This window comes from Narcine bancroftii, assembly GCF_036971445.1.
Source record: "Narcine bancroftii isolate sNarBan1 chromosome 12 unlocalized genomic scaffold, sNarBan1.hap1 SUPER_12_unloc_2, whole genome shotgun sequence".
In the NCBI taxonomy this organism is placed as follows: domain Eukaryota; kingdom Metazoa; phylum Chordata; class Chondrichthyes; order Torpediniformes; family Narcinidae; genus Narcine; species Narcine bancroftii.
The window spans coordinates 8,178,920-8,200,149 of NW_027211808.1; the positions used below are offsets into that span (position 1 = coordinate 8,178,920).

The 21,230-nt window shown below is 40.4% G+C and overlaps 1 protein-coding gene across 10 annotated transcripts in view; it reads right to left on the minus strand.

Moving 5' to 3' along the window:
* The window catches only part of LOC138750161 (F-box/LRR-repeat protein 20-like), a 275,336-nt gene that overhangs the window by 66,118 nt on the left and 187,988 nt on the right, over positions 1–21,230 (minus strand). The window contains exon 3 of one of the 10 annotated variants that reach the window (XM_069912313.1): positions 18,084–18,133. The exons of the other annotated variants lie outside the window; for them this stretch is intronic. Coding sequence (XP_069768414.1) covers positions 18,084–18,118 — 35 coding nt within the window. The 5' untranslated portion in view covers positions 18,119–18,133. The remainder of the gene's footprint in view (positions 1–18,083; positions 18,134–21,230) is intronic. 10 annotated transcript variants of the gene reach the window in all.

Here is a 21,230-nt window from a genome sequence, read left to right on the forward strand (position 1 = left end):
GATGAATTTTCCAAGCAGACCAAGCTAAACATCTTATAAAAATTACAAGCAAGACACCATGGAGATGTGCAGAGAAAAGACAACAGGATTTTGTTTTAAGCGTGAGGCTCATTCAAGAATCTGATAACAATAGGAAAGAATCAGTCAGTGTGTAATCTCATACACACGAATCATGAGTGAAAATGGTGCCACTGCCAGAGCTGTTGTAATGGCAGCGGTGCCACTGGTGCAGTCTGTAGAGTGCTTTGAAAGAATCAAGGCTTTTATTAACTAAAAGATTGGAGCATATAATATGTAGGTTGACCAGTCCAGAATGGCCTGGTCTGGCTAGGAGCAATCCTTTAAGACCTACCAGAAGGCGTGGCTACACTCTCAGCCAATCACAATCATCCTACACTACAATCTGTACATATACACATTGGTGATAGAATCTGTACTAACACACAGTCCCAGGAGGCTTTGCAGTGGAGATTAACCTTCATTTTAAACAAATCCAGGGAATCAGCTGAACAGACCAGGGAACCAAAGCAAGAAAATAGCCCCCACTAAAGAAAAGCCCATTAAGAAGATAATAATGAGTGGCTCAGTGGCTGAAGGGCTCACACAGGTGACAGCCAAACTAGGCTTGTGGGAACTAGATATCAGGAATGGGGCTCAAGGGGCTCAGAGGGCAAGAAGGGCTCTTGAAGGGGCCTCAGATATTAAAAGGTTCAAGGAAGTATTGGTGATCTGGGTGCAGGAGCTCTGATTCACCAATGGATTGAACAAGAGAGGCTCCGGGTGCTCTGGAGGTAAATTCACAAATCCTGTCTCTGAAGGGACTCCTTTGTTTCTCTTTCTCAGCGGTTGATGGTGCCAGTATTGTTACAAGTCCATAGGATCCCAAAATCCAGCAGCAATAGATATTCAGCACGACAAGTAGTTACTTAAACAAAAGTTGTTTTTTTATTATCTTTAAACATGAAAACAGAATAAAACTTTGATCTTAAGTAACACAAATTAACTCCCTTCTAATTCTAAGCTCCCAAGTACGATGTGTGTGCAAATTTAAGAAAAGTTCTTTGGTTAACAGTTCAATCTCACTTCTCCTTCTTCCAAGTTCTCTAGTTGCAGGCAATATTATCTTCTTCTTTGGCTTGGCTTCGCGGACGAAGATTTATGGAGGGGGTAAAATGTTCACGTCAGCTGCAGGCTCGTTTGTGGCTGACAAGTCCGATGCGGGACAGGCAGACACGGTTGCAGTGGTTGCAGGGGAAAATTGGTTGGTTGGGGTTGGGTGTTGGATTTTTCCTCCTTTGCCTTTTGTCAGTGAGGTGTGCTCTGCGCTCTTCTTCAAAGGAGGTAGCTGCCCGCCAAACTGTGAGGCGCCAAGATGCATGGTTTGAGGCGATATCAGCCCACTGGCGGTGGTCAATGTGGCAGGCACCAAGAGATTTCTTTAGGCAGTCCTTGTACCTTTTCTTTGGTGCACCTCTGTCACGGTGGCCAGTGGAGAGCTCGCCATATAACACGATCTTGGGAAGGCGATGGTCCTCCATTCTGGAGACGTGACCCACCCAGCGCAGCTGGATCTTCAGCAGCGTGGACTCGATGCTGTCGACTTCTGCCATCTCGAGTACTTCGACGTTAGGGATGAAAGCGCTCCAATGAATGTTGAGGATGGAGCGGAGACAACGCTGGTGGAAGCGTTCTAGGAGCCGTAGGTGATGCCGGTAGAGGACCCATGATTCGGAGCCGAACAGGAGTGTGGGTATGACAACGGCTCTGTATACGCTTATCTTTGTGAGGTTTTTCAGTTGGTTGTTTTTCCAGACTCTTTTGTGTAGTCTTCCAAAGGCGCTATTTGCCTTGGCGAGTCTGTTGTCTACCTCGTTGTCGATCCTTGCATCTGATGAAATGGTACAGCCGAGATAGGTAAACTGGTTGACCGTTTTGAGTTTTGTGTGCCCGATGGAGATGTGGGGGGGGCTGGTAGTCATGGTGGGGAGCTGGCTGATGGAGGACCTCAGTTTTTTTCAGGCTGACTTCCAGGCCAAACATTTTGGCAGTTTCTGCAAAACAGGACGTCAAGCGCTGAAGAGCTGGCTCTGAATGGGCATCTAAAGCGGCATCGTCTGCAAAGAGTAGTTCACGGACAAGTTTCTCTTGTATCTTGGTGTGAGCTTGCAGGCGCCTCAGATTGAAGAGACTGCCATCCGTGCGGTACCGGATGTAAACAGCGTCTTCATTGTTGAGGTCTTTCATGGCTTGGTTCAGCATCATGCTGAAGAAGATTGAAAAGATTATACTGTGCACAGAATTCAACAAGTATAAAATTCACCAGGCTTTGGTGCTCGAAAGGTAAATGTTTACCAGGAAGGTTCTCGTAGGGTTTGCAGAGAGAGATTTGTTGTTCCAGGATTTCCACATCTGAGCTACCACCATTAGTCATCTTAATGTCTTGCTGATGAAACTTTCCCCATCAGGGTTCTCCAGATGATAACCTCTTGCTTTCAAGCTAACACAGAGTTACTTTCTGTTCTACTTATTCCAACAGAAACATCAGAAAGTTATCATTTCCAGCCATCTGCCACAGTGGAGCTTCTGTTTCAGTTCAACAAGCTTCTCCTGTTGAAACTGTTCAGCTGTGCCTATCTTTTCATCTCTGAGTTTCCAACTGCCAGCCACATGTCCTTGGCTTTCTTTTGCAAACCCCCCCTCCCACCTTCTCCAGCAAACAATAGGAGTTAGTCCCCTGCTACCATCTGTTGTTATAAGTAAAAAACCTCTCAATAACCTTTGAGTAAGCACTTTGAAGAGAGAAATGTCCAACACAGATGACGTGACCCTAGTCCATTCATTTCATGACATCATTTCAATTAGCACCTATTTGTGAAATGTGTATAGCATTCTCCATAGTTTCTGTAAAGTCACTGAGTATGAATTCTTCAATATTTCAAATAAGTTCTGTTTTAAAATGTGTGTATTTATGTAACCTAATCTAATTTTATCAATTTATCTCCCAAAAACATTCCCAAATATTCCATTGTGGCGGTGTGAGCAGTGGGAGAAACACAGCCACCATACTGAGGGTCGTTAATGTGTTTTTATTCTTATCAGCATGGGTCTTTAAGAGCAGCATGAGCTCAGTCACCTGGTTCATTGTGACATCATAATCACTGCTCAGGGCGCTCACTGAAAAATGTCTGATGACATCATTTCCCCATGGCTGCCGCGCCATGTGGCAATACAAGCGGAGCGGGTTTGCCATGATGTGTGCCACCACACCATCACACCTCCCCTTCTTTAAAGGAATTTTAACTCAAGAGTTAAAATTCAGTAATAACTAAATTGTCTTTAAAATCACTAATGATATAACAATTCACAATATAATAACATGTTATAACAGAGTAACAATGTTGAGATTATTTTATACATGATCAATTTTAACTTCTTGACCAACAATATCCTATAATTTTATTTAAACCTCTGATATAAATAATTTGCAGATTATATTCTTGTAAATCAAACTCCAGTTAAACAATCTTCTATATTTGTTCTTCATTTTATTCAAAAACACTAGAGAATTGTGGTCAGTAAATACTGGTTCCTGAGAGGCACTGAGATACACATCACAATTCTGCAGAGCAAATACGACAGACAACTGTTCTTTTTCAATACTGGAATAGTTCTTTTGATGAACATTGATTTTTTTTGAAAAGTAGGCAACTGGATGGTCAATTTCATTATGCTTTTGCAATAAAACTGAACCCCACTGCTCCCTCATTGGCATCCACTGCTACAGAAAAAAGTTTCTCAAAATCAGGAGTTTTTAACACAGGATAATGGCATATGTGACAGAGTATTTAGAGGAACTGCTAGAGTAGCTTGCACACACACTTTTTAAAACAGAATTTTTTTTAGGACTTTTGCAGAATGCATTTTGAAAAAATGCAACAAAGTATTGACAGCTTGTGATCTTTGCAGGTAGACAGAATAGTTTTGCTCTTAGAGAGGGAGAGTGTGAGAGAGAGAGGAAACTGAAATCAGTTCCAGAAGGACCAGCTGGCAAACTTTGGGAAGGCTGCCAGGTCAAAGAGAAGACTGCCAGTCTGAAAGGTGACCTAAAAGAAAGAGGATCATCTGGAGAACCCTGAACAGGGCAAATTTCATCAGCAAGACTGATGTGAAAGGAATTAGTTGTGAATGTCCTGGAATCTCTCTCTAAAGATTAACAAGAACCCTCCTGAGTGTTAACCATTTGCCTGTTAAGCACCAAAGACTGGTGAACTTTGTTAATGCTAACTTTTGTGCACAGTACAAGAATTGCCTGCAACCACTGATATTGGACGGTGATCCAAATAACTTTTCTAATCCTAAATATACATTACACATACCTGCGGTTAGGATTAAGTGGGTTACGTAGGTTAAGTAATAATTTAAAGTTTAATTCTGTTTTCTTGTTCAAATATAATTAAAAACTATTTCTATTTAAATAACCTTGTTTTGTAGTGCATATCTATTGCTGCTGGTTTTTGGGGTCTGTTACTCTGTTACACATAGCATCTCTTTTAACTTTCTAAAGCTGTCTGATACTCCTTAGTCCACACAAATTTCTCCCCTTTCTTCAAAATTTTGGTTAAAGGAAGAGCAACCTCAACAAAATTTCTATAATACGCTGCCATTCCTAAAACCTCACTGCCTTCTTACCATTGGGAATAGGAAATTCAGAAATTTCATTCACTTTTGCTTGAATAGGTGAAACTTTGCCATGGCTAACTACATAACCCAAGTACGTTATAGTGGCATATGCAAATTCACTCCGCTAAATTAACAGTTAAGTTTGCTTTGGATAATCTTGCAAACAATTTGTCCATTTCCTTCAAATCTTCTTCCCATGTGTCTCTTTTCATGACCAAGTCATCAATGTGTGTTAATCCTTGGATGACCAAATTAATAATTCTTTGTTGGGGCATTTTGCATGCTAAAAAAGGTAACATATTATACTCATATAAAACGGATGAAGTAACAAAAGTTGAAATATTCCTTCCTCTCAGTTAAAGAAACACACCAATAACCCTTCAAGAAATCCAACTTAGTAAGAAATTTAGCTTTTCTAATTTTATCAATACAGACATTTATTCTTGGAATAGGATAAGCATCTGTTTAGTTACTGAATTAACCTTCCTGTAATCGGTACCTGAATACAAGGAGAACTACAATCTTAGCTTAAAGGTCTAATAATATCATTTCTCAACATATGTTCCACCTCCTGATTCATGATTAACTTTTCTGAATGCTTATTCTGTATAGTTGTTGTTTAATGGGACTCACTTCTCCTATATCCACATATGATAAATGATTGATATTCTTTTGGAACATCAGGAAACAAATTTGGATATTTTAAAATTAATTCATTCAACTGCATCTGTACTTGTAACTTAATATGACCTGACTTTTCCAAAATTGCTGAGATAGACAGGCATACAGAACAATGGTAACCCTCACAAGATTTTATTTCCATAATCTCATGATCCATGACTTCCTCAACCCTTTCAGCAGCTAATTCCTCTGATACAGATTGTTCTCCACTACCATTATAATAAGCAACAATTTACTTTTTAAGTAATAACCACAAGCCATTTCTTTAATCTCCTGTTGAATTACTGCTTTGACTGTTAAGTCAACAAGGCTTGTATCTGCTCTTTGTTGCCGAATTAACTCTTTCCTTGACAAAGAGAAATTCTTATTCTCACAATAACACTTCTCTTTCAAAACCATTTCAGAAGCACTGGGCAAGTCTCTATCAATTGGATCTTCTTCATCACTCAATAATTTCTTAGACACCAGCCTTGTTACTGCAATCGCAGGATATATCTTCCACCTCATCTTTCCTGGGACTACTTGTTAATCTCAAAACTGACTCAACTTTATCCTCTGCCAAATCATTCCCTAATAAAAATGAGATCCTCTGCATGGGTAACTTTGAAATTACTCCTACCACAATAGGTCCTTTAACTAACTCTGATTTACCACTATACTGTGAAGAGATATCGACTCCACCTCACCTCCAACACCTTTAATCAAAGTTGTTTCCCTTGTGTCAGTTCTTTAATCCAGAGATAAAACACCTTGTACCAACAATGACAGTGCAGCACCAGTATCCCTAACAATTTTAAGTGATACATTTGATTCTCCCTCCTTTACTAAAACAAAACCCTCTGCAACAAGAGGAATTAAAATATCTATAACACCCTTATCAAGTTTGGAACATCTGCTCTGCCCAAATTCAACTGTATGAATACATGCTTCTGTAAAATGCTCTCTCTTCTTTTCTCTTTTTCTATTCTAGACAATTTGCAATAACATGACCAGGTTTCTTACAAAAATGACACAAATCCAGAAGTTCTGTCCTTTCCAATCTTAATTTAATCTTTTCTCTTAACACTCTCTAGACGAAATTTCAGGCTTACTATCCTGCTCCATATTAACCCTCTGAATTGGTTTATTAATCTGTTCCACATTAACTTTCTGAAAATGCCTACTATTTGTGAATCAGTGCAAATTTGTCTGCTAATCCAGCTGTTTGACACCATGTACCCACGTCTCTCTAATCCAGATATAATTTAATCTCCTTTGGAACACTCCTTAGTCAACCATCCCAACTGCCCAAACAGCTAAATGAGGCGAAGTTCGACTTTGTCCGGTATGGCTCTCACACTGTACCCTTGTAGCTCCCTTATGAAGGTCCATACAGAGTCTTGCAGTGATCTGGCAAGATTTTCATGTTGGATATTGGGGGTAACAGCAAACTATTTACAATGGACTGTTTACCTCACTCAACTGATTTAAACGGCCCAGCCTAAACGTCGAGACAGGCCGCACAAGCAGTGGGACGCACAAGCAGTGGTTGTGAAGCGGCGTATATATTCGTGGTGAACTGGTAGTGGGGCAGCCACAAGAAGATGCTGCCATCAGGGGACCTGCTTGCCTCTTGGCTTTAACCCAGCATGTGCCTCAGGCAGGCATGATGACATCACTGCCCGTGCAGGGACAGAGCTCACGCTGTCCTCAAAGGGGTGCAAGCGGAATTTGAATGAAATGGTTGTTGAGATCCTCCAATGCAGTGTTTGTGAGTCTCCTTCATCATAACTGCTGCTATAGTAGTTCGTTTATTCTTATGGAAAGTTATTCAGAGTATCTATGCAAAAATTGACATGGAGATATGACTTGGGAAGTCTTCAACTACCACATTTTCAAAATTATTATCAAGCAGCACAATTAAAATTTATTAATAGACTGTTTGATGTTGACCAGCCTCTGATGAGGGTGAAAGTGGAGATGAATGAGACAAGGGAAAGATCAAAACATCACTTTATATTTATTAATGCTTTGCTTTTATAATGACATAAATTGCCTGTATTAAAATATTTGATGGGGATATGATATGTGGAATCAAATTATAGGATCAAAATATGTGATTTCAGCTAAAACTGTTATATCAATATCAGTTAATTCCATTTTCTATGCACCATCCTTATTTGAAGGATTGGGATTCAAAACGATTGATATTAGTGGAAGATTGTTTTGAAGTAGGTTCATTTCTTTCATTTAATAGATTAGAGGTAAGTTTGGCATGTTACAAAACACTTTATTTGCTTATTATCAAGTATGTGATTTGTTGTTAAAATATTTTGGTCGAGATTTAATACTACTGGGTCAAACGAAATTTGAAATATTCATCGCTGATAAGGGAAAAAAAAGTTTGTTTCAGAAATGTATTTGTTACTACAGGAAAAGATGAAAAAGGTAGATATAAGAGATAAATGGAAGAAGGATTTATTCATTCCCATATCTGTGGAAGAATGGTCTGATAGATGTTTGGATAGTGTCACGAAATTAATTAATGTACATTATAGTTTAGATAATGATAACTTTTTGAATCAGTTATATTTAACTCCTGAAAAATTGAAAAGATATGGTTTTAGTGAGTCAGATTTCGATGTGGGAGCCAGACAGGCACTTAACGAACCCAGCTCAGCGCGGACATTGGCAACTTCAGAGGTTTTTATGAGGATCTAAAGGCTGTGTACGGCCCCACACCCCAAGTCCAAAGCCAGCTGTGCAGCTCAGACGGCAAAGTCCTCCTCAGCAACAAGATCTCCATCCTCAACCGATGGTCAGAACACTTCCAATCTCTTTTCAGTTCCAACCTCTCAGTCCAAGAATCCGCCTTGCTCGAGCTCCCTCAACAGCCCTTAAGGATAGAGCTGGATGAGGTCCTCACCCGGGAAGAGACATATAAGGCAATTGAACAACTGAAAAGTGGCAGAGCAGCAGGTATGGATGGAATCCCCCCCAGAGGTCTGGAAGGCTGGCGGCAAAACTCTGCATGCCAAACTGCAAGAGTTTTTCAAGCTCTGCTGGGACCAAGGAAACCTGCTTCAGGACCTTCGTGATGCCATGATCATCACCCTGTACAAAAACAAAGGCGAGAAATCAGACTGCTTAAACTACAGGAGAATCACGCTGCTCTCCATTGCAGGAAAAATCTTTGCTAGGATTCTACTAAATAGAATAATATTCTCCCAGAATCACAGTGCGGCTTTCGTGCAAACAGAGGAACTACTGACATGGTCTTTGCCCTCAGACAGCTCCAAGAAAAGTGCAGAGAACAAAACAAAGGACTTTACATCACCTTTGTTGACCTCACCAAAGCCTTCGACACCGTGAGTAGGAAAGGGCTTTAGCAAATACTAGAGCATCTCGGATGCCCCCCAAAGTTCCTCAACATGGTTATCCAACTGCACGAAAACCAACAAAGTCGGGTCAGATACAGCAATGAGCTCTCCGAAGGCTTCTCCATTAACAATGGCGTGAAGCAAGGCTGCGCTCTCGCACCAACCCTCTTTTCAATCTTCTTCAGCATGATGCTGAAACAAGCCATGAAAGACCTCAACAATGAAGATGCTGTTTACATCCGGTACCGCACGGATGGCAGTCTCTTCAATCTGAGGCGCCTGCAAGCTCACACCAAGACACAAGAGCAACTTGTACGTGAACTACTCTTCCCAGACGATGCCACTTTAGTTGCCCATTCAGAGCCAGCTCTTCAGCTTGACGTCCTGTTTTGCGAAAACTGCCAAAATGTTTGGCCTGGAAGTCAGCCTGAAGAAAACTGAGGTCCTCCATCAGCCAGCTCCCCACCATGACTACCAGCCCCCCCACATCTCCATCGGGCACACAAAACTCAAAACGGTCAACCAGTTTACCTATCTCAGCAGCACCATTTCATCGGATGCAAGGATCGACAACAAGATAGACAACAGACTCGCCAAGGCAAATAGCACCTTTGGAAGACTACACAAAAGAGTCTGGAAAAACAACCAACTGAGAAACCTCACAAAGATTAGCATATACAGAGCCGTTGTCATATCCACACTCCTGTTCGGCTCCGAATCATGGGTCCTCTACCGGCATCACCTACGGCTCCTAGAACGCTTCCACCAGCATTGACTCCGCTCCATTCTCAACATTTATTGGAGCGACTTCATCCCTAACATCGAAGTGCTCGAGATGGCAGAGGCTGACAGCATAGAATCCACGCTGCTGAAGATCCAACTGCACTGGGTAGGTAACGTCTCCAGAATGGAGGACAATCACCTTCCCAAGATCGTGTTATATGGCGAGCTCTCCACTGGCCACCGAGACAGTGGTGCACCAAAGAAGAGGTACAAGGACTGCTTAAAGAAATCTCTTGGTGCCTGCCACATTGACCACCACCAGTGAGCTGATATCGCCTCAAACCGTGCATCTTGGCGCCTCACAGTTCGGCGGGCAGCAACCTCCTTTGAAGAAGACTGCAGAGCCCACCTCACTGACAAAAGACAAAGGAGGAAAAACCCAACACCCAACGCCAACCAACCAATTTTCCTTTGTAACTGCTGCCACTGTGTCTGCCTGTTCCGCATTGGACTTGTCAGCCACAAACGAGCCTGCAGCCGACGTGGACATTACCCCTCCATTAATCTTCGTCCGCGAAGCCAAGCCAAAGAAAGATACAAAGGTTAAGCCCTTTTGAGAAAAAGTGATTAAATCTTTGCAGGATTTATTCAGATAGATTTATATGTGGAATAATATCATGGCAATTTATGATTAAAAAACAAATTACATTTATATGATTAGGATTGGTGGTGGCTAGTAAAATGAATAGCTCTAACATTTTATGAAAAATGATGTTGAATTGAGTATACAAATATGGCATAAAGAAATTCAATCATGTTTGTATTTACAGCAGATAATGTATAGTTTGCAAAATAACTATACTTTTTTTGTTAAAATGTGGACTTTAGATTTTATTTTGTATTTTATATACTTGTATTTTGTATAAATTTAAATAAATGTAAAAAAAAGAAATAACAATCAGTTCCTCTTTTCTCTTGCTCTTCATCTCTGCAGGTGATGGTTGTAAGAAAAATTATCAACATTCATTGTTGCTGTTTTTCACACTCAAGCTTTAACTTAGCTTTGAAAAAAAAAACAATTGACTAATAATCCACAAAACTTGTGTTCCATTGACTGGACAAGCCCCCATAAAATTTTATGAACCCAAGGGACCCCAAAACCCAGCAGCAACAGATATTCACCATTCAATGGTAACTTAAACAAAAGTTGTTTTTAATTATCTTTAAAATGAAAACAGAATCAAACTTATCTCTATTAATTTAACTAATCTAACTTTACTTATAATCTTCGTCCGCGAAGCCAAGCCAAAGAAAGAAGAATTTTAGGTGCATGTGAATGTAATGTGTGTGTAAATTTAAGAAAAGTTCTTTGGTTCACAATCTCACTTCTCCTTCCAAGTTCTTTTGTTGCAGGTAATTCTTATACTGTGCACAGAATTTAACATCTATAAAGTTCACCAGGCTTTGATGCTCAAAAGATGTTTACAGCTCAGGAAGATTCTCATAGGGTTTAGAGAGAGAGAGAGATTTGTTGCTCTAGGATTTTGACAACTGAGGTACTACCATTTTGTCAACTTAATCTCTTGCTGATAAAATTTGCCCCATCAGGGATGATAACCTCTTTCTTTCAGGCTACACAGAGTTCCTTTCTGTTCTACAATTCCAAGAGACACATCAGTCAGATAGCACTTCCAGCCATCCACCACTTTGGAGCTTATGTTTCAGTTCCAACCAGCTTCTTTTGGCTGACACTGTTTCAGCTGTGCCTCTCCCTCTCCCTCTGAGATTCCAACTGCCAGCCACATGTCCTTCTCTATCTCATTTCCAAAACCCCCTCCTTCTCCAGCAAACAATAGGAGTCAGTCTTGTTCTCCCATCTGTTGTTTTAGTAAACAAAACTCTCAATGATCTTGGAGTGAGCACTTTGAAGAGTTCAGAAATGTCCAACACAGATGACTGACTCCAGTCCATTCATTTCATTACATCATTTCAATTAGCACCTACTTGTGAAATGTGCATAGTTCTCCATAGTTTCTGTAAAGTTAGTGAATATGAATTCTTCAATATTTCAAATAAGATCCGTTTTAATATGTTTGTAACCTTATCTAATTTTACCAATTTGTCTCCCAAAACATTGCCAAATATTCCATCACTTAGATAATAATTTAGGCCACCTATACAAATTAAATTATCAGCCATTAATGAAGAAATTACAGGATGACTTAGAACATTGGAAAGAATTACCACTAACACTGATAGGAAGGGTAAATTGCATTAAAATGAATATCTTCCCAAGGATACAATACCTATTTCAATCGTTACCAAGTCCCCTAAAGAGAAATTCTTCAATGAACTAAAGAAAATAATAAGGAAATTCTTATGGAAAGGGGGGGGGAACTGAGGATAGCACTAGATAAATATTAACAGAATGGTACAAACAAGGTGGTTTGCAGCTACCAAACTTTAAAATTATAGAGCAGCACAATTAAGATACCTATCAGATTTTTATCAAACAAGGGAAAAACCAGATTTGACCAAGATAGAGCTAGATAAAACAGGGGAGAAGGTACCAGACCATATACTTTATAAGTGGGATAAAACACTGGTGCAATATAGAAGTTCACCAGTACTGCACCATTTACTCAACATTTGGAAGAAGATTCATGTAGAAAGGAAAAAAAACAAATTACCAACTACCAAAATTATTATTGATGCAAAATCAACTAATCCCTTTCACAATAGATAACCTATCCTTTAGAGAATGGGAGAGAAAAGGAATTAAAAGAATAGAAAATTGTTTTTTGGGAAATAATTTATTATCATTTGAACAAATGAAGTACAAATATGGGATAACTCATGATACAATATTTGCATACTGCCAACTGTAAACCTACTTAAAGGATAAATTGAGAAGCAGACTGAGATTACCAGAAGGAAGCAGCTTTGAATATGTGATTACAGACACAATGAAAACTAAAAGATTTATAACAAACATGTACATCAAGCTGCAAGAGAAAGAAAATGATGAAATAAGCTATAAACCCAAACAAAAATGGGAAAAATCTAAACATAAAGGTAAAAAAATGAAATATGGGAAAAGTTATGCTCCGGAACTATGAGAAATATAATAAATACAAGATTATGCATGATACAATATAATTGGTTACACAGGCTATATATCACACACCAAAAGTTAAATAAATGGGATCCAACATTATCAGATAGATGTTTTCGCTGTAAGAAGGAATCGGGAACAACAGTACATGCAATTTGGGGATGTGAGAAAGTGAAAAAAGTTTTGGAAAGATCTAAATCAGGTATTAAATAAAATCACATAAAAACAACATATCAAAAAAATCCATAGATCTCTCTTCTAAGTAATATAAGAAGTAAATAATTAGGCCTCAAACTGGATGAAGCGCAAAAAAGATATATTATGATAATCTTAGCTAGAGCAAAAAAATGTATGATGTCAACTTGGAAATCAGAATAGAGCCTGAGAGTACAGCAATGGTAAATGGAAATGAATAAATGTATTCCATTGGAAAAGATAATATATAATTTAAAAAATAAAGTCACATTATTTGAACAAATTTGGGAACTCTACATAAAAAACAACAGAGAGGACCTACCGTGGACCTCCACCCCCTAAAATGATAGAATGAGAAGAAGACGAAATGAACTGAACCAGTGTGTAAAAGTAGATGACATAATTTTCTTGTTTATTTTTATTGTGTGATGACATTGTTTAATGGGTTTATTGTATTGTATATGTTGAAAGTTTAATGGGTTTGGGGGGGGGGGGGTGGGAAGGAGGAAGGGAAGGGAGAGGAGAAAAAAGGGGTTGTTAAGGTGTATTCAAGAGAGAAATGTTTGTGTGTATTTTGATTAATATCGTTCATAGTGTGAAATATAAAAAATAAAAAAAAATATTTCATCATTGTATCACCTCATTTTATGCCTTTACAGAAGGCATAGAATGTCATGTATTATATAACAATATAACCATGTATTATATAACAAAATTCCCACCCTCCTAGTCCCACTGACCAGCACCCGGTCCATACCCCATCCAGTCCTCTCCTCTCCATGTAACTATCCAGTCTTTCCTTAAATGTAACCAATGATCCCGCCTCGACCACGTCTGCCGGAAGCTCATTCCACATCCCTACCACCCTTTGCATAAAGAAATTTCCCCTCATGTTCCCTTTATAATTTTCCCCCTTCAATCTTAAACCATGCCCTCTAGTTTGAATCTCCCCCACTCTTAATTGAAAAAGACTATCCACATTTACATTGACTGTCCCTTTTAAAATCTTAAACACCTCTATCAAGTCCCCTCTCAATCTTCTACGCTCCAGAGAAAAAAGCCCTAGTCTGCACAACCTTTCCCTGTAACTCAAACCTTGAAATCCTGTCAGGATTCTTGTGAACCTTTTCTGTACTCTCTCTATTTTGTTTAAATCTTTCCAATAATTTAGTGACCAAAACTGTACACAGTACTCCAAATTTGGCCTCACCAATGCATTTGTGTATCAGTGTATGATAATAAAGGAATCTTAATCTTAAAGGAATCGTGCCACGAGCTAGTGAGGGTAGAAATAGGAGGATGTGGAGGATGAATGCGTGGCTAAAGAGATGGTGCAGGGGGGAAGGGATAAGATTTCTGGATCATTGGGATCTCTTCTGGGGAAGGTCGGACCTGTACAAGAGGGACGGACTCCACTTGAACTGAAGGGGGATCAATGGGCTGGCAAGCAGATTTGCTAGAGCTGTGGGGAAAGGTTTAAACTAGTTTGGCAGGGGGGGTGGGGAACAGAGTGTGAGAGCAGTGTCCAGGGAGTATGGCCACCTAGATAGGAATAAAAAAGATAACAAAGGTAGGATGGAGATTAGGGTTGAAGGTAAAAAGAGAATATATGTGAGGGTCATTCTCTGAGATGCATATATTTTAATGAAACAAGCATAGTGAACAAGGTAGATGAGCTGAGAGCATGGATAGATACTTGGAGTCACGATATTGTGGCTATTAGTGAGACCTGGCTACAGGAGGGGCAGGACTGGCAACTTAATATTCCAGGATACATTTGTTTTAGATGTGATAGATCAGGGGGTAAAAAAGGAGGAGGAGTTGCTCTGCTTGTTAAGGAGGACATTACTGCTGTGAGGTGGCAGGATGGTATGGAGGGATCGACCAGTGAGGCTGTTTGGGTGGAATTGAGGGGTGGAGGAGGCAAGAGGGTGCTAATAGGGGTGTATTACAGACCACCAAATGGGCCAAGAAAATTAGAGGAACAGATTTGTAGGGAGATAACGTATATGTGTGAAAATCATAAGGTAGTGATCATGGGAGATTTTAACTTCCCACACATTGATTGGGATATCCATACGGTTAGAGGGCTGGATGGGCTGGAGTTCGTTAAATGTGTTCAGGATTGTTTTCTAAATCAGTTAGTAGAAGAACCGACTAGGGACGGTGTAATACTGGATCTCCTGTTAGGGAACAAGCTAGGTCAGGTAGCGGACATTAATGTTGGAGAACCAATTGGGTCTAGTGATCTTAATTCTGTTAGTTTTAGGGTAGTTTTAGGGAAGAACAAGGAGAGGCCTAAAGTTGAGGTTCTGGATTTGAAAAGAGCAAATTTCGAAGTAATAGGGAGGCTTGGTTTTCAAGGAATATTGGAAATTTGGTTAGGAGAATAAGGGAGGTGTACAAGAGGTATAAAGAGCAGGGAGCTGAGAAGTTGAAGGAGGACTACAAAGAGTGTAGAAGGAATCTTAAGAAAGAAATTAGAAAGGCCAAAAAAAGGCATGAAGAGGCTTTGGCTGACAGAGTAAAAATAAATCCAAAGGGTTTCTATAAGTACATTAAAAATAAAAGATTAGTGAGAGATAAAATTGGACCCCTTGTAGATAGCGAGGGTAGGCTGAGTGAGAAGTCTGAGGAAATGGGGGAAATTTTGAATGATTTCTTTGCCTTGGTATTCACTAGGGAAAAAAATGTTGAAGCAGTTGAAGTAAAGAAAAATAGTGGGGAGGTCATGAAGCATATACGGATAACCGAGGAGGTAGTGATGGCTGTGTTAAAAAAGATAAAGGTGGATAAATCTCCTGGACCGGACAAAATCTTCCCTAGGACACTCATGGAGGCTAGTGGACAGTTAGTGGGGCCATTAACAGAGATATTTGGGATGTCACTGGCCACGGAGGTGGTGCCAAAGGATTGGAGGGTGGCGCATGTGGTTCCTCTGTTTAAGAAAGGGTCCAAATGCAAACCTGGGAATTAAAGGCCTGTAAGTCTTACGTCTGTGGTGGGCAAGTTGTTGGAAAACATTCTGAGGGATGGTATTTACAAATTTTTGGAGGTACAGGGATTGATAGGGAGTAATTAGCATGGTTTTGTCAGGGGTAGATCATGCTTGACAAACCAGATTGAGTTCTTCAAGGGGGTTACAAAAAAGGTTGATGAAGGGAACACTGTGGATATTGTCTATTTGGACTTTAGTAAAGTCCAAACTACTTGGGTATACTCTTTGTGTTCCAATACTATTTGCCTGATATCACGACGGTTGATGAACATTAAATGAGGCTCTTTACCTATTGCTTTGCAAAGTTCCCCACAGGAGGTTAGGAAAAAAGGTGGAGGCATTAGGTATAAATAAAGAGATAGTGAAATGGATTCAGCAGTTGTTGGATGGGAGGTGTCAGAGAGTAGTGGTAGAAAATAGTGGAGTATCTCAGGGTTTGGTCCTGGGTCCAATATTATTTGTTATATATATTAACGATCTGGATGTAGGAGTGGAGAATTGGATAAGCAAGTTTGCGGATGACACAAAGATTGGTGGTGTTGTGGACAGTGAGGAAGATTACCGTAGATTAAAAGGTGATTTAGGAAGGCTGGAGGTGTGGGCTGAGAAATGGCTGATGGAATTTAATACAGATAAATGTGAGGTGGCACATTTTGGAAAGGCAAATTTAAATAGGTCATATACATTGAATGGTAGACAATTGAGGAGTGCAGAGCAACAAAGGGATTTAGGAGTTATGGTAAATAGTACCCTCAAGGCTGATACTCAGGTAGATGGTGTGGTGAAGAAGCCATTTGGAATGTTGGCCTTCATAAATCGGAGTATTTAATTCAAGAGTAGGGAGGTTATGATGAAATTGTACAAGGCATTGGTGAGGCCAAATTTGGAGTACTGTGTACAGTTTTGGTCACCAAATTATAGGAAAGATATAAACAAAATAGAGAGAGTGCAGAGAAGGTTCACGAGAATTTTGACAGGATTTCAGGGTCTGAGTTACAGGGAAAGGTTGTGCAGACTGGGGATATTTTCTCTGCAGCGTAGAAGATTGAGAGGGGACTTGATAGAGACGTTTAAGATTTTAAAAGGGACAGACAGATTAAATGTGGATATGCTTTTTCAATTAAGAAAGGGGGAGTGAGATTCAAACTAGAGGATATGGTTTAAGATTGAAGGGGGAAAATTATAAGGGGAACATGAGGGGAAATTTCTTTACGCAGAGGGTGGTGGAGATGTGGAATGAGCTTCCGGCAGACGTGGTCGAGGCGGGATCATTGGTTACATTTAAGGAAAGACTGGATCGTTACATGGATAGGAGGGGACTAGAGGGGTATGGACCGGGTGCTGGTCAGTGGGACTAGGAGGGTGGGGATTTGCATGGACTAGTAGGGCCGAACTGGCCTGTTCTGTGCTGTAAGTGGTTATATGGTTAATTTCACTCCTTCTTGATGGGGGTGAAATGGTCTAGCTGGGTGATATTTGGTTTTTAATATTTTGAACATCTTTCCAAGGAAGTGATCGGTATAGATTGTGTCGATGAATGGGAGGAGGTTCATGAGCAGCATTCGAAATTCTGCAATTTCTTGCAGTCTTCGGTGAAGCAGTTACCACACCACAGAGAGATACACCCTGACAGGATGCTTTCAATGTTTTCATCTGTAGAAGTTGTTGAGGGATGCAGATGATATGCCAAATGCCCTCATGCATCAGGTCCAAATATGTGACAGTCCATGAAAAATAGGAGCTAGTGAAGGCCATCAGCTTTAACATCTAGTACAATCACGCTACACAATAATTGAGGATGGAACAGTGAGCATTGAGGGCAGCACAGTCACTGTTGTGGATAGCCGTTTCATCCCAACCTTAAAAATGTATGAGATTGATGGTTAATTAGGGCATTCAGCCAGCATGGGCTCATGGTCCTGAGGGGCCTGTTACTGTGGATGACCGAACTTTAAAAAAAAAAGCACTAAATATTTATACAAAATTGTCATTGTGAACATCATTCCCTTAAACTCCAGGTCAATTCATCCTTTCTTATTATGCAATATTAAATCTAAAATAGCCTCCAACACCTTGGTTCCTCAATCCATAAACCTCCAGATTCAAGAATTGCTTCTTTCTTGCTGTTACCAGAATCTTAATGGAACATCTTAAAAGATGACCCTGCACTGATCAATCGTATTTTTCTCGACCCCCCGCCCTTTGTAACAAAGGCTCCTTCGTTTTATTATTTCACTATTGCACTTATGTATAGGTTGACTTGTCTGGAATGCATGCAAAAATATTCTATCTCAGTACACGTGACAACAAACAGTTCAATTAATCAACTTACCAAGAAAACACGCCACAAATCCATACACCATACATGCATCTCTAATTACCCTATTGAGAGAAGATAGGCAATTTGGAATTTATAAAGAATAGGAGGTGATTTTATTCTAATGAGACATCGAGCCACAAACAAGGGAACATAGCTACAAAATAAGGGGTCAATTGTTTAAAACATTAACATCGAATTTTCTTGTCCCAGAGATTAATGAATCTTGAATTTTCTGCCCCAGAGGGTGGGAAAGACCATATATTTAAAGAGATCATCATCATATCATCTGCAAGCGCAGGCTTGAGAAGCTTGGAGATGTACCTGCTGTTTTCTTGTGTTCTTCTGATTTATTGCAAATAATTACTACTGTCCATGATCGAAGTTAAACATGAAAATCTGCACATGCTTTGTGCAAAAGCACAAAAATGCTGGAGAAACTCAACAGGCCTTGCAGCGTCCATTGGACAGTCTCAAGCCCAAAATTTTGGTCAACATCTTTACTTCCTATGGTTGCTGAAGACCTGCCAAGTTCCTCTGGTTTTTTTGTGTTTTTACTGACAAGGAACCAATTAATACCTCTACCAATGCCTGCTAATCCTTATTTTTGTTAAGCTCCACCCAAACAGATACTGCTTCTTGATTTTTCTGAACCAACATCCTGCCTTTATTCCATTCTTTAACATCAGGGCAACTCTGTTTTCCTTTCCATTTTGCCTCCCAGTTTTAAAGGTCTGAAATAAATAATTTAATAGCTGAATCTGCAAGCATTTCCCTTAATAACCTATTAGCAATAAAGATAAGCATTTTTTAAATTTTGCCTTTTTACAGCTTTTTCCCTCTTGGATAAAGTCCATGTGTATATGTTTGCATCACTTTCCTTCCCTGACATTAATTTTCTAAATTATGTCTCACCCAAAAGCCAATGTAAACTATTTACCCACTATTTAGGTTAATGCTTTTTTTTTTAACCACCCTTATTAATCAATTTGCATAGACAAGTCTAGACACCGGGGTCCAAAAAGCTACTTGTCCGACACCAATCTTTGATACCAATCTTATTTATTCTATCATTGCACGTAACTAAGGTTAGAATTCACTTATTTTTTCTTAATGAGAACCGTGACTGTTCATATTATGCACTTTCAAACTGCCATGTAAAATGGAGTTAACCAGGCAATTTTCACGGTTAGCGACCTAGTTGTTTGGTGATTTGAAAGGGTCTAAATGGGTCAATCCTGTCAGAACCCAATTTGGTCCTTGACCTACTTTAAAAGTGGTCAGGGAACCCAGTAAAACCTACCCAGGCAATCTGGTACAGTGATTTGATGTCACAGGGTAACCCCTGGCTGAAGTGCTGCTACTGTGATTAGGGGAGACTGGGGGGGGGGGGGGGGGGGGGGGGCTGTGATTTTAAGGTGGGGTGGAGTGTAGGGGGGAAAAGAGAGAGAGAGAGAGAGAGAGAGAGAGAGAGAGAGAGAGAGAGAGAGAGAGAGAGAGAGAGAGAGAGAGAGAGAGAGAGAGAGAGAAATAAGAGAATAAGATTATCACTGCCATGGGGGGGGGTTAATGAGAGAGAGATCACTACCACGGGGGATGAAGACTAGGGTGGCCATGATGGGGAGAGAGAGGTCGCTGCTGCTGGGGGAGAGAGGGGACCATGATCCGGGATAGGGGATGTGAAACGACTCAAGATCGCAGTGACAATTCAATGCATAAGTGTGGGAGCAATGGCCGCCTTCTTTACCTATAATCCCCACACTGCTGGAATAACTCTGGTAGCAGCGGTGTGGAGGATTATGTGTAAGGAAGATGGCCATTGCTGGAGCAGAACGTCATGATGGCAACCACCCCGCCATCCCGTTCATGGCAGAGGTATGTCATTTGGAAGGGTGGATGATGAGGGATGGGCAACCGACAGCCAGTGCGGGGGTGGAAACTGACATGGGGGCCATAGCCGATAGTTCCCATGAGGGCGTGACACATCATTGCACGTAACTAAATCACTCGTTGGTGATTTAATAGGTAGATACCCCTGCAATTTGACCCAGTAATAATACCCTTGTCTTGCTGCAATTTGAAAGGAGCTATTGCTTCATCAGAATCTACCTCACTGCTCATTTTTTTTAAATTAAGTCTTCTAGTCTAGATCAGCCAAGAAATCCTCCTTCGTCCACAAATATGGCTTCTGCAACACCATCAACTCAGTCCTCAGCTGCATTTCTTCCATTTCATGTCCATCTGCTCTAGCACCCTCTGCCCTCAGACGCAACAAAACCAGGTTTGCCCTTGTCCCCACCTATCACTTGTGAGAGATGGGAAAACTGATCTAAAATTATGAACATGAAGGAAAATAAAATTCATACATCAGTTAATGGCTGTAACCAGTACAAGCAGGATGAGCTTGGGAATTAGGATGCAGGAAAGCAGAGTCAGCACGATTAACATAAGAATCTTCTAGTCTTTGTGACAAGAGCCACCATAAGACTAAGATAAGGAGTGGTAAGGAACAATAGAATGTAGGAAGTTGAGGTAGTTTGGATCAGATAAGGGTCTCCTAGCCCTAGACAGATGTACCAAGTCCTACATATCTAATTAGTTAACCTTTCACAGATTTATACATATTAAATTAGCCAACCCTAGACAGGATGAGCCAGCTCTGCATACCAAGAGACTGTAGCCCCGAGAATCAGGAAGGTGTGAATAAGGACATTAACATGGAGGGACACCGACAGGATACCCCCTGGTCCTCCAAGTATATGAAACTGCACGTAGGCAGGAAGGATTGCCTATGCCAAACCTATCCAGGGGGCAGAAGAATGTAAGGGGGAGGGTATTCTGATACTGAAATTGACTGTATAAAAGTTGGGTGAGCCCCAGTGTATGTGTGTATTCCCAAGGTAAGGGGAAGCACCCAACTTTGCATTGTTGTTATAATAAATTTTCTTTCTTCTCAATTTTTGTCTCGAGCAATTTCTTTAAAGGTAAATTCTGTTTCTAACAAATGGGGTTTCGTCCAGGATCACACTCCCTCCACTGACAAAGTGCCCCGACGACGAGAGTAGGTGCACCCCGGCTGATTCAGCTGGACTCACGGGCGACGAGTGGCTGGTCAGTGGAAGAAGCGAGTGATATCCGAGAAGAGGCATTGAGAACAAACGA